This window comes from Agelaius tricolor, unplaced genomic scaffold (genome assembly GCF_023055355.1).
Source record: "Agelaius tricolor isolate 1412-34295 unplaced genomic scaffold, bAgeTri1.0.p SCAF_6, whole genome shotgun sequence".
Classification (NCBI taxonomy): domain Eukaryota; kingdom Metazoa; phylum Chordata; class Aves; order Passeriformes; family Icteridae; genus Agelaius; species Agelaius tricolor.
In genome coordinates, this window is record NW_027269266.1 from 26872933 (window position 1) to 26887914 (window position 14982).

General features: G+C 35.2%; 1 protein-coding gene across 6 annotated transcripts in view; it reads right to left on the bottom strand.

Moving 5' to 3' along the window:
• DGKB (diacylglycerol kinase beta) overlaps positions 1–14982 on the bottom strand; it is a 378935-nt gene that overhangs the window by 243080 nt on the left and 120873 nt on the right. For all 6 annotated transcript variants that reach the window (XM_071429110.1, XM_071429109.1, XM_071429111.1 and 3 more), the window contains 6 exons: positions 9803–9956; positions 8481–8516; positions 7004–7144; positions 2139–2188; positions 683–757; positions 66–185 (listed from right to left, as the gene is read on the bottom strand). In XM_071429110.1, coding sequence (XP_071285211.1) covers positions 66–185; positions 683–757; positions 2139–2188; positions 7004–7144; positions 8481–8516; positions 9803–9956 — 576 coding nt within the window. The remainder of the gene's footprint in view (positions 1–65; positions 186–682; positions 758–2138; positions 2189–7003; positions 7145–8480; positions 8517–9802; positions 9957–14982) is intronic.

A 14982-nucleotide genomic window follows, 5' to 3' on the forward strand; every position in this document is an offset into this window, starting at 1 on the left:
GAAACTAACCTGAAGGCCACAGTCAACATGCAAGCAGAAATTTGATGCTACTATTTAATACCTACATTTTCTAACCCAAGAAGGACCAAGAGCGGGATTGTTGTCATTCCTCCTTGGATCCACTCTTCCAGGGAAACAGTGCCATCATGATCATAGTCAATTTCTTCCATCATTTCATGAAGAATCTACAATTTAATGAAAAATCTCATAAGTTCTAATTTATTATTACTATATTCTAATACAGGAACCTTCTAGGACACGTGCAGATCTCCAATTCTCTCATACAAAAAATAAGAAAAATATTACTTGCATGGTAGCTGTAGTCAAACGAGCATGGACAGTTCAGAACATAAAGTGCCATACTCACATTTACATTTTATTAACACCCAAATGTCCCAAACCAATTTGTGTCCTTTGTGCACTCACTGTTAAGAAATTTTCAGAGACAAACCAGTTATGTTATGGAAGTTAATTATTACATTCATTGAACATTTCATAGATCAGATTTAAACAGCAAAATACCAGTAAAAGTGCTAATTCACAATGCTAATTCATAGTGGAACACAGGCTTTTCTTATTTCTACCATACTCACCCATGGAAAGCCACATGGATATGAAATATCACAAAATTATGATAGCTGTTTCTAGCAACATTAGAAAATTGTGATAACTGGATACTTACCGGGCTTAATTCAGTAATATCCCATTCAAGGTATTCTGCAACATGCATCATTTGAGCAATGATATTTTCCAGCTCCTAGAGATGAATGAAAATGCATGATACTTAATGCAAGTTTAAAAGAAAAGTTCTACTGCAAGAAACTAGTTAGCCAACCATATTGCATTCAGTGACACTATTTCATCAACATCCCTGATGAAATGCTCTTTTCACCGGAAGCTGTATTCTCAAGTGAATTTCCTTACTAGATAAAGGTTCTGCACAGACTACAAAGCATTCAGGGAGGCAAAATACAGCCCCCCACAATCAGAGTAATTGAAAGTAGTCAGAGATTCTCCCTTCCTAGTTATCTTTCAAGCACCCATGTTTTCATGATCCAATTTCCACCCTGTGATAAGATCATGTAATGATATTTAAATTCCATCACTGTAATCTGAGTGATGGAAAAACCACTCAAAAAACAATTAAAATTATTAAAATTATTTTTTACAGTAATTGTATAAATCACAAATTTCTAATAGAAATAAGGCATAAAGTGGATTCTGTGAACTACTAAAGATTTATTTTCTTACCACTATAGTATTGCAATTTCCCTTGATCATGTATCACTAGGGCTCCTCTATAATTATATATACACATTTGCTTTGTAAACATGCTCAAATGCTTATCTAGGACCATTCTAAATTCTCATTTGTATCCAGGCATCTAACTCAATGTGGTATTGCCTAATATTATGGTGCCATATTTACTTTACATCTGTATATAATTTTGCTTCCCTATTTCCCTGCAACTTATGGGAATCACCTCCTCTTCCTTACCAATCCATTCTATGCTGTCTTCCTTCCAGAATATCCAAAAGAACATGGAAAAAAAACCCAAAGAAAAAAAAGAACACTGCTAATAAAACACCTGTTTCTGTAGGTATCAGAAAAAAATAGTTACATCTTTTAAAATTATTTCCATATCTCTGACTTTTCTTCAAACATTTGGTTGGCCTACTCCTCAAAACTTTGCCCTTACTATTGTTCCTCCATTCTTCATAGTAACATGGAAGTTGTGAAATCTCTCCACATAAATCCACTGTGTGACTCTCACACTTCACCTTTTTAATGAAATCTTTAAAAATAGTGCTTTCATACACATCTCCCAGCAGCATACCAGAATTACTGGAATCATATTAATGTGTCCCCTACAGTAGTATCATTAAAACTCAGAAGACTATAGAAGAGAACTCCATGACAGCAGTGTCAGCAACTGAAAATTTATATGGTTGTAGAAGCAGCATTTCTCATTGGAAAAGAAAAGCATTAATTTTCAAACGAATTAATTTTTATTGACTATTATTTTTTACTGCTTCTAATAATTCAGGATAAATATAAACTTGATTAGAATTAATGTAGTTTTGTATAGTTTTGCCATGTTGACATACTCTTACAATGCAGTACATAAAAAACATTACCGAACTATCCAGGTATCCATTCCCATCTGTATCATACAAGCGAAACATAACTGAAAAGAAAACAAAGAGAGAAGGAAGCTTGTTGTGGTGTGTTTTATGTTTGTTCAGTTTTCCCCCCATTGTTCTCTCAGAAGGTCCTGCCCTGTTACCAGTTTGTGTCAATCCCCAAACCCCTCCCCAGTTGTCTTGGTTATCTTTCTTGTTCCCCACCCCTGGCAGCCTGCCTGTCACTCGACACCCCTGCCTCTTTTTCTAGAGAGTTCGGGCCAGGGTGTCGAGTGATTGGGTTAGGGGCCAGGGTCCCTCCCGCAACTGTGTTTGATGGGTTCTCCGATCATGCCAATCCTTAATGTATCCCTCTCTGATTTGCTATCTTTCACCCCTCCCACCCTCTGTAAAACCGAGGCTTTCCCTGCCTCGGGGCTCTCAGCTCCTTCTACCTGAACCTCCACGTTTCCCTACCAATAAAACCACCCCCCCCCGAAGAAACTGAGGGTCGCCTCTTCATTTCATCCTGCGACTTCGGAGCTCTTTACTGCGGCCACACGTCCGCAAGGCTTGACATCGCCTTGGGCACAAGGCCCTGACTCCGGGTTGGGGAAGTGCCTTACTGGCTGGAGGCTGGCTGGACACTTATCTAGCCTGGGCGTTTTATTTTCCACCGGCCACCGCTCCAGAAGCTCAATTAGAAAACACAACAAATACATCTCTTTTTGATAAAAAAACCAACTCCAAACAAAACAAAAAACAACTAAGCCCGAGTTTCAAAGAAAGGACAAGTATTAACATTTTTGTTTAATGACCAGATTAGCTATAGACCCTCCAAACAAGCTGCATTATGTGAAAGGTTCACTTAGCAACTACCCTGCCACAGTGCCTCCAATGAGACCTCTTAGCCAGAGAGTACAACTGCACCTTTCCAAACCATCACCCTGACAGCTAATCTGGTGTGTGAATTTGATTTTGCTTCCCTATAGAGAGGATCTGTCTTCATGAGAACTACCAAAAGGCCCTTCTCTGTAATCTCACCAAACACAGGGTAACACACAATTGGTCACAAATGTTGATAAGCCTGCCTAAGGTGCAATGCTACTCTGCCTTGGCTGCAGCTATCATTATTCAACAGTGGTTGCTTTAGAAACTATTTTCTGACCACTTAAATGAATCACAGGATTAATATTTTAAATATCTAATCATCCAAATCCAACAATAAACATTCATCACAAACTGCCAGCATGAATTCTTCCAGGACCACACTTGCTTCATCAGCTTCAAAATGTACTCCCAACATTCTGGGGAACCACACACACAAAAAAATATATGCTTTCAAGATTGTATCATGACTTGATAGCAGCCAAAAGAAGGGGTACATGTGCCATTACCAAGATATTTGGAACCAGCAAACCATAAAGCTCTCAAAGGAATATTGATGGAAAACTAAAAAGGAAATCCAGAAGCCTACAAATACCCCACTCTTTGTCCCTACTTTCAGGGACAGTTTGTCAGAGCTCTGAAATCCAAAGACCCACCATGCTCTTCAAAAGCACAATTTTTTTTACCCCTACACCTATTTTTTAGGGATGAAGAAGTCAGCCCATGTAGTGGTGGTTCCAGAACAATGTAATGCTTTCATCAACAGCGGAACACAAGTTATCTGTTGTCTAATCAGATGTCTCTGGAAATGTAACATACAAACCTATTTAACACTGAGGAATCCCACCACACTGGATCCACAGCAGATGCTGCTACAGTCCAAAAAATTGAACAAACAAAGCTTACCATAATCTCCAGGAAAAAAATATAATGACAAGTAAGAAGAAAGTATTAGCAATTAGAGAGCAAAGTTCAGAAAGAATTTGATCATTTTTGGACTTACAGCAATACTGTTATATGTATTGGTTTGTTTCACTTACATCCTCCATCTTGGGAATGAGTTGATCATCTAACTGTGTGGAAAAAAGGTAAGCTCTACACCTCTCTACCACTTCAGCAATTTTTGCCACTACCTTGCACTGCTCTTCAGAGCTGTAATACAAGATTGATTATATTTACAGCAGTACACTATTTCACGCCACAAAGGCCCATGATTCATTAGTTACAGGTTAGGAAAACCTATAAAAATATCCTTCTTTCCCTAGAGTTACCACAGCAAAATTGTTTCAGTGTAAAACAAGTTAATGCCAAAAGCCACCAGAGACTGGTACTGCCCCTGCTAGTACACCTTCCACCAAAGCTTCTCAGAGCTTGACAGCTAATAGTGTCTGGCAAAGGTATCATTAGGCATTCACAGTTTCCACAGGGATGAATCACTGAATCACTCAACAATAAAGATAAAATCATTTGGCTCTCCTTCCTCCACCTCTGTGATTCTTAGAGAGTAGTTGAGAGAATGCTTTACAGCAAGCATCATCTCTGTGACCTTTACCCACTCCAAAGCAGTAGTGCTTACAACTTTTTTTTCCTTTAAAATGAATCAGTAGCTCTAATCAGTCGTTTAAAACCAGACATTAGTGTAATTATAACTGTTTCACCTTTGTCGAAAAAAAGTCTTTCCAATTACATGGGTATAGGGTAGCAAAAAGGCTCAATCTGTGCTCTTGGCTAGATTCTGAAAACTATGCTGCTGGTGGGGCATGAAATATCTTTTCTATTCATCCACTGCTAAATATTCATGTTCTTATTTACACACTCTAGGAAAAAAAAAAAAACAAAAACAAAACCAAACCAACAGCAAAATGATAAAAACAACCAAGCAGAAGTTCTGATGCAAACTACAGAGCTCAAGTCAAATTTTTCTATTTCTTTTCCCATCCCCTTACCTGATTTGACTGACTGTGCACTCAGTTTCTACTTCTAGATTGCAATTTAACCTTAAAACATAAGATATGTTCTCTTAATGTATCTCTGTGAGGAATGCTTGGGATTTCCTTTATATTCAGGTCATACATAGATTATGAATAATAGATATGCTGAGCATGCCAAACAGGTGAGGTTCACAGTATGCAAGACCTCTCTACACTTTTAATAGGTTAGAAAATCCATTTATCTTCTGGAATATTTATAAATCTCTGAAAATCTGTAGATCATATAGATCCAAAGATGAAACTCTTAGTGCAGTTTATCCTCCAGCCTACATCAAATTTTAATTGAAAGCACCACTTTCATGTTCTGCATGTCCTGAATTAAATTTTCAAACACTCAGCTTTGACTTATTTTCTCCAAATTTTGTTATCTGGAAAAAAAAAAGAAAACTGCTTTTTTCCCTTCATTGCTACAAACTTATAATTTACATTACAGCCATCAGACCTACTGCTTTCATATTCGGAGAAAGAGTTAAATTATACCATTAATTTATAACGAGAATTCAACTGAAATCAACAGAAAAGTCTGCATACAATGGAGCAGTATAACCTGAAATTTAGATACTGAAAAGGAAAAATACATGGTATATTTCAACTCTGTATGACAAAGAGGAAAACAAACCCATTAAACAACTATGTCCAGAATTATATGTAGCTAATACAATTGACCTTGAATACACAAAATATTTAAATACCATACACGTATTAGGTCATGCTCTCTTGCTCTTAAATCACATATAACATGCAGCTTTTGCCCATGCAGCTCCTATTGCAGGAAGTTCATGGAAAATCCCCATACTGTAATTATCATTGCTCCTCTGTCTCTCCTCCTTTCCACTGTACCAGCTCCTAACACCAGGGGAGGCAAGTGATCTCTATTTCATGCCATGGTTTGTGCATCGAGCTCCTCAGAGCTCCGGTAAGGCTTGCATAACTTGATACCATGCAGCAGTTATTACACTGTAAGTTAAATTCAGTCTTTGGATCTGTTTTTCTGTGTCTGTGTTCTGAATGTGCATTCACACTTACATTCTCATATTTTACTCATATAATACCAAAACACTATTACCAAATTTGGGGGATTTGCTGTGACCTTGCAGTACAAAGTTGCCACTGTATGCTAGCTACAGGTTAACAAAACATCAAGATACTTCAGCAACCTGTAACCTTGTAATGAATTTATTATTTTGGCAGAAGCAGATTACTGTATCTACATCCTAACATATGGAACAATTACTTTGCATATGAGAGCCTGGTTGCACAGATTTTTTATAAACAGACCAGTTATGTATATTGAAGTATATTTCTCCTCAATAAGGATTATATGATTGGTCTGACTATTTAGCCACATGAGAAACTGACTTCTAAAATTCCACAATAAGGAAACAAGATTTCTTCTTTTTCCCTCCAATTTATAGATCAAACTCACAGGGTTGTTTCTTTGATTTTTTAATAGGTAGTGGTGCTGCATTTTAATGACCCAGACCCCTAATTAAAAAACAAACAAACAAGCAAAACAACCAAACAAGAATTTCTAACTTCCTGTATCAAACACTCCTTCCCAATAGTGATGCAGACTTGAATCACTCTTGGCTTTTCAGCATTCAATTACATTATAGAGCCCACAGGCTATATCAGCAACTATTCTTTGTTTAAATTAGGATGTTTAGTACAGGTTATTCACCCCACCTATACATCTCTAAATATACTCAGTATAGTTTGTCTGGTTTTCTCAGATCTGATACTAAACAAGACATGACAGTATAGAGAGCATTATTATAACTACAGAATACACAATCCTTACTCCCCATTTCAGCAAATGCTAGATAGAACAAATTTCATCTAAAATCTCACCATTATCAACAATAAAAGATCATTTCTGCAATAAGGGTCACCTAGAGCCATATTTTTATAATCCACCTGCTCAAAACTGGTTCTTACACTCAGAAACAAAATATTTAATGACTTACAGAAATAAATATTTAAAATTAAAAAAGAACATACATTCTAGCTTGTCTTCAGGTCTTCCTCTTTCTAGCAGTGACAAATAGCAAACAATATCTTTCAGCTGGATCATGTCTGGTAAATGTGAGTTGGCAGGAGTAGGAGGTCTGGATGTAGAGGTACCCTTGTTAAGTCTCAGACCTGGAAACAACCCATAGCCTTTGTTAGTCTGAAGATACTATACAAGTAAAAAACGAAAATGTAACTTTTGCATGCATTCATCTTTGTTTTATCTGAATCTCAGATTATTTCTTAATTTAAATATAAACCTTTAAACAATTCATGTTCATAGTTTATCCAGCAAAGGCAGAATTAAAATAAACTATCCAAAAACCCCTCCCACCCAACTATGGGAATGGCATAAAGTTTTTTTTCATTTGTGCTGATCTGATTTCATTTGACTACAAAACAATTAGGTGAATATTTTTGTTATACCATTCTACATGCTAAGTATTAAAAACAATCCCTGCCCAAGTCTGCATCCACTTTCTTGTGCTTGTAAAAGCTTCATCTAATTTATAGATTAACAACAACTACACTAATTGAAGATGTTTTAGTGTCAATGAAAACTCTACCAATACCCAAGTGAATTGTTATCCCAAAAACACAGCCAGATGTGTGTCAGTGCAGCACATATTTAAAACACAGAAGTCTCAATGACAGACTACTGAGAAAATAAATTTAGAATTTAAATAATAGTCATAATAATTCCTCAGACATTGTGATTAATAGCAGTTCCAGTGTACCACTTGGAATTAAAGTTTCAAAATTGCCAAACTTTTTATTTCAGTACAACATTAGTATCTGCAGGACCAAAATGGGGAAAAATGGAAAGGACAGCAGAACACAGAGAAAGGAGTAAGAAAACTTTCTTTACAAGGTTGTTACATTTCTCACTGACTGAGAGTTGTCCCCTCTCTCCCTAAATTTAGCTTGAAAAACTTCATTACAATCCAGATACATCTTCAAAAGCCTACATTTTAAAAGGTATGCCTGCATGTTATGAGATACACATGTTAAAACAATAAAATAGGGTAAAAAAGAGCAAATTGGCATGCAACAATGTATTTTGGAATTAATTTCATTTTCATGGTTTCAGCAAATAATAAGCACTAAAAGTAAATATTAAAGGAACAAAAATATTTAATAAGTCAATGTTTTGTTTGATGAGCTTTCATATCAGTTAAATGTCATTAAAATTAAGACATTGCAATATTTTATTCAGTTAAATGCTAACTTTAATCACACAACTTACACAAATAGTTTATATTCCAGTCTTACGTAAATCATATTCACAGAATAAAAAGGATTATAAAACCTGAGATAACTCTTCTCAAAAATAAACAGTGCTCAAATCCAAATAAAAATAAATACAAATTTTAAGGTACCTTTTAACCTATCAGCTGCAAGATACAGGTTAAATTATTACTTCCTAATCAGAGGTGGGAAGGGTTGGCTGCAATGTCCTGCTGCTTACCTGGCATCTGTTTCCATCTCTCTTCAGACACCTTAACTGAAAATACAGTTTAAAAAGAGACATGAGTGGACCAAAAGAGACTAAGAGTAAAACAAGCACATACCTGACAGACTGATGAACCCTGCTACTCTCCTTGTCATTTCTCTAGCTCTCACTTACCCCTCCATTTTACAGAAGAATGTCTAATATTTCAGACAAAGTTACTTTCTAGTACAGTCAAGCCTTTTTTTTCACTATTGGTAACATTTAAAAATTAATAGGTACCCAAAACCAAGTGTCTCCATAGTTTCCATTTGCACATCAAAATGTACCAATGCACAGTTTTTTTTCCCCTTAAAACTTACGAATTATCAGGATCTAACATTTCATTTAAACCATGAAATTGAATTAAAACATAAACCCAGTATATTTTCAAGCTCAAACAATTCTTGCACAAGGTGAACTGGACTGCCTCTCTGAATATGTTTTGGATGTAACAATTTATCAAACGGTCCTTCTGGCATTACGCTAAAAACATGGAAGCTTCCTAAACTGGTATTACATTATATTATCTCTAAAGTACTTAGTAACAGAAAAAAATAAAAAACTCTTGACAAACTTGGAAAAGCTAGTGTAGGAGAAAAATATTTTAGGAGGCAACATCACAGTAAGAAACAACATACAGTTGAAACAACTAGAGTAACAGTACTATCCTTAATAATGATGTTATAATAATTATCATTATTATAATTTTACCACACATAGGAATAAAATATGTCAAAGAGAACTACAGTGAAAGTGAAGAAAGCTGAGTACAGCCTATACAGGGCAGAATTTAGCTGTGTCCTCTGAAATCAAAATCACTTTTAGTGATATACTAACACTTACCCAACATTCAACATATTGGCAGCTGCTAAGTATGTAGGATTAATAACAACAGAATCACACCTAGACAGTTAAGAATAACAGCAGCAACTGGCACAGAAATGACTGAGCACCAGCAGGAGCCTCCTGCATGAAGCTTGAAGATTTTTAAGTGTACAGGAGAGTAGGCAACAAGAACATGTTACCATAGCAATCTGATTAGCATTAACATGACAAAGAATGTCCACTTGGTGTCTCAGCTGCATCATTATTGTGAGTTAAAAAGATGAAACCATTTAATTTCCATTCTTTTTCACAGTATTTCCTATTATGGTTGAGCTAGTTTTTCTAATTTCACAAATACCAGAAAAAAAATCCCTCAACATGTAGTTAAGAATTCTACATATTTACAGCTATTAGAAGGAAAACAGCAGGGTGAGGGAACCTTTAGCTCTTTAAGTACTGATTTTATTACTTACCCCCAGAAAGGTGCTGTGGTTTGTTTTTAATTAATGGGCTGCAGTGAGAGATTTTGTTCCTAAATGATGTAAAAAGGTGTTCAATGAAATCATCTGGTAACTCTGCCTCCAGAAAAGTCTTCATGAACAGCTTGAACCCCTCTAAATCAATTGTCTGCAGTGAAGGGGAAGTAAAAAAAAAAAAAAAAATTTGTAAAAAAAACAAATCACACTAATTCATCAAATAATATTCTATTGACAAAAGCTTTGGGCTGTATTTGAATATACTGATTTCTGAAGATACAGACTGGTATACCCACTCTTGAAAGTGATTATTGAATTAAGTATTACTTTGAAAATTCACAGCATTGCTATAATACCTCAGAGCACTGTGCAAAACAGCCCTGAGTAAATTCAGAGCACTTCTATCGCGACCCTGAAATCAAGTTCCATGCTCTCAAATGTCTTGATTAGCATCAAGGCGCCTACAGAGCTCCTAGGGATGTACTTAGCATGTCTTTAGCTTTTCCTATAATTAGGCAGACAAAAAGCAGGGGATTTGTTGATGCCTAATTCAGGGAATTGAAGGCCTCCTGTCTTTTCCTATGTGGCAACATGCTTTGCTGGTGTTTGTCAAAGAGATACTAATCATCCTGTCTCAAATAGGTTCAAATGAGAGTGCTCAGAAACGCAGTATTACTGAGAGGGGAAAAAACAAAAGTTGCCGATCCAGAACATTTGTCATTTACCTTAATTTGGTTTTGCTTTTGCCAGCAAGGTAAGAGCTAATCAATAAAACTCATGTGATGATTTTTTCTGTTAAAACAGCATTGTCTGTTTTCAGTAATAAAATGAGTCATAGATTTCCTCAAGTTGGAAGGAATACATAAGGAGCATTGAGTTCAACTCCCTGCTCCTCACAGGACTACATGAAACTAAACCATATGACTAAGAGCATCATCCAGATGCTCCTTGACCTCTGATGGGTTTGGTGCCATGATCAAAACATGCTCTGGAAAGCCTCTTCCACTGACAAACCAGCCTGCCAGTGAAGAGCCTTTTCCTGATGCCTGATCTGAACTTCCTCTGATGCAAATTCCTTCTATTTTTTCATGTCCTGTTGCTGGTCACCAGGGAGATACCAGCACCTCCCCCTCAAGGAAGGTGTAGGATGCAATGGGATCACAGCAAAGCAAAGCATTATGATCCCATTTTATCCTGCTAATAGAGAATGAAGATAAAGGTATCCTGAAACATATTGACACAACTGTATATTTAGCATTACCTTTGTGATTTTAAAACAGCTTATCAATTATTAATCTGATAAAACATAGTGTTACTTTATAGATCAAACAGAACAGCAACTTGTAATTTTTAAATAATTAAGGGATAAATCCACATGATAACACAAAACTGACTTTGAGAAATTTCCCTATTCTTCAGGAATAGGCCATATCTCCATAAAAAAAGTCTAGTGCAACTCCTTTAGTTCATCACAGTGAATGTGGAAGGAGGGAAAAGACTACCAAGAATCAGCTTGAAACCATGCCAGAAAAAAGAAAATAGAAACTGAACTTTCAAAGAACTCCCTGAATTTGGAATCTGAGTCACAGTGTAAACAATTTTTGCTATTATTTTAATATAATTTTAAGACTTGGGAGCAGAAACTTCCCCCGATTTCTTTGAGTTTTACTTTTTTAATGTATTTATGAGATATTGAAATTTTATGTGCATGCTAAATAAGGTGTTTCCCATTAAGATAAACACCTAACTAACGAAGGGTAATGCTTTAAATGTGTATCATCATTTTTATGAGGGACCAACAACACAAATTGCAAAATCTGACTCCTCTTGTGCAAGTCATAATTATTAGGAATGGAAGATTGGCAAGAGGGTATCTCTGCTGAGCTTCCAATACAGAACACCTCATTTGAGAAAGAAGTGCAGTGGAACCAATAAAACTCTCACCTTCTGAAGACAAAAATAGCAGAGACTGAAAAAATTTTTTCACAATGCTGATGGGTATAAAACAGAAATAATCACCTTGGACATGGACCCACTATCTTTATCTCATCAGACAGCTTCAGCCACACTCTTTTACCTCGGCAAATCATACACTGTTGCATTCATGCTACAAACTTTACATTTTTTCTCTCTAATAAAGCCACTGACATTTAATTCACTGTTTATAAACTATGAATCACAATAACAAAAGGATTTGTATCAGCATCCAAGTAAATCAGTAATTAGTTACACTAATATACACTATATGAATGTATTTTTTATCTGCAAGCATAACAAATACATTAATCACTAAATCAACTGACTTTAACAATGTGAAATTGTTTTGTTAAATTGTGCATTAATGAAATGTGTCTTAGCTATCTCACTGAATCATATACACAAAAAAACAGCTAAGTGAAAATGGAAAGTAAACTAAAATTCTAATCCCATCTAAATTAAGGTTTATGGATGGCCATGTAAATATCTTTACACTACATTAATTTTTTCTTTATTTACCTTGTCTGTGGATTTTACGTATATATTGCAAAAAATTTTCCCTGAGTTTAGAGCCACCTTAGATTTTTTAACTGCTGCCTGAGTGGCATTGGTTCTCTAAGATGCCAGCAGTAAGTAAATCCCTAATGCTATGTTTTTTTGTTTTTTTTTTTAACTGAATGGGTTCAGAATTATACCAGTGTAGAGAACTGGTAAAATAAGCGAGTTTGTACTTCCTTCTTTCTGAAGACCCTTTCTCAAAGATGTTCAAATTTTTCAATATTTTGTAAAGATGGTCTGACTATCATTTAAGCCAATATCGTCCAACACATGTTCCAAACTGCTAGAAAAGACAAGAGATACTAATGTAACACATGACTCGCCCATCTATTACATTTGACATCCCGAGTTCCAGCAACCAGCGTGGCTCTGTAAAGGACAAAAGACAGAGTGTGGTTGTTCTAAAGGTTGTTTTACAGCCAGGTTTCTTCAGCTGACAGTGCTTTATCCTCTGTTCTAACATGCTTTGCAACCTGTATTCCCCCAGGGAAGCAGCACTATTCATACAACCAGAGTTTGGATGCTGCATATCCAAAAGCTTTCAAATGAAAATGGAAGTTCGTCAGGAGCTGGCAAATTACTTGAATACACATCAGAAATGTTTAGAATGGCCAAAAATGCAGGTGTAAAATCACATGCTGTATGTAAAGAATGCATAAAACCAATCCTGCCTAAGGGAGATCTTTGTGTAGGGCCCTGTGATTAGGTTCTTGCCTAAAACCTCAAAATCTGGGATTGTAATTATAAATATAATTATATATATTATACTGCATAGCTGAAAAACGTTCTAGAAGACCTAAAATAATTGGTGTAGATTATCATATTAGAAATGAGCTCTAAAATGGTATAGTAATTACTGGATATTTATTTTTGCAAATGTATATCAAGTAAATAAGAGAACTAAGCTAGTGTACAGCAGACCTAGGAGTAGTTTGGATCATCCATAAAGCCATTTCTCTATTCTGCAATTGTAGATTATTTTTCTTTTTCCTCATGGAACTTTACCCTTCTAAAATAGGGAAATGCTGCAGCAAGTAAGTACCCTTCTTTTAATTACCAACACTTCCCCCCAGCCCCAGCCACTTTTCAAATGTATTGCACAATGTTTTGGTAAGCAAAAAGACAAAAAAAGAAGGAAAGCAGAGAACAATAATCTTCCACCTTAACATGTACCATGCTTGATCTTACTTTTAAATTTCACTGTCATTATCAGAATTTCTCAGATGAAAAGTTCAGAGAATTTTGGGATGGTTTGAAAATAATTTATTTATGCTAATGAATTTACAAAAATTAATTAAACAGTTCAGATCAATAACATCAGAGTCATATATAAACCATAATGCTGGATGTGGTTTTCTTAAGCATGCAGGCTAATTGCTTAATTTTCAACAGTTGCTTGCATTCCAGAAGCTCCAGCTGAATTTAAATTAATTTGAGAAAGAAGGATTTAGCATTTTCCATGACGTTTCAAAAGTGAGGGGATGAGAGGATGTACCAAACTGACAACAATTAGCATGGCAACATTAATTAATTAATTAATTCCACTGCACAAGAGACTATCAGGGCATAGGAAGATTATGATCACAAGTTTAGGGATTTCAGGAAAATTTTCAACATAACGGAGATAAAATAGGACATAGTTGAATCAGAAAAACATTAAAGAACTTTCAAATAATTTGGCCTAAATCTTCTGAGAGAGTCTAAAAGAAAAAAATCTGTGCAGTTTTAGCTTTGATTCTAATAAAATCCTTGCCTGCAGGTCACAGAAAAATAAAGGGGTTTATACTAATCATATAAAACAGAATTTCTATTTTTATATATCAAACTTATTCTCCAAGTTTATTGGAGTTCCTTTTCTTTTACAAAAAGAAACTTCACAAAATAGGACTTCTGTATTACTGGGTAATAAAATTTCATTTGGTAATGAAAAATTTTGGTATAACTCCAGAGAAGTGCACATTCAAAACCACCTGATTTTTAGCTAATTTAAACAATACAATTCATATAAAATTAATTTTATTATATTTTTAGAAGTAGTTAGTTCCTACTTATAGATTTTATCAATATTTTCAAACACCTGAATATAAGGAAAAAACCCTAAAAATTAAATATTCACCTCAGAGAAAAGAAAAGGAGAAGGAATGTAAGACACGGGCAACACTGCATAAATTTAAGTTTAATAATTATTTTTAGCAAATAAAATCTGTAGACCGTTAAACAATTTTCATCTTTTCTGAATGCAAACATGGAATTGGACTCACTATGACTCAATGCATAGAGAAATTAAAAATGTGCATCTTTTCCTACACCATAAATTGTTGGTGAAAATCAGTAACATTTCATTAACCAGCCACAAAATTTCAAAATTAATCCTAGTCCTAAACTTCCAAAAAGCATTTAATCCATAAGTATTGCATTTTGTTTGTTTGTTTTTTTTCTAAGCTCCTTCCAAATATATAAAGAAGAAACAGACCAAAGTTTATAATGAGGTCTAAGTCACTGACTGGCCACAGGAAAGAAGGTTCTCACTAGATATGTTCACAGAAAAATAAAATCATCCTCAAAAAACCAAAATATGTGCTATGCCCCAAGTACAACTGAGACCATCACTTCCTTCTGAAAGCAGAGAAAAAGTGACGGAT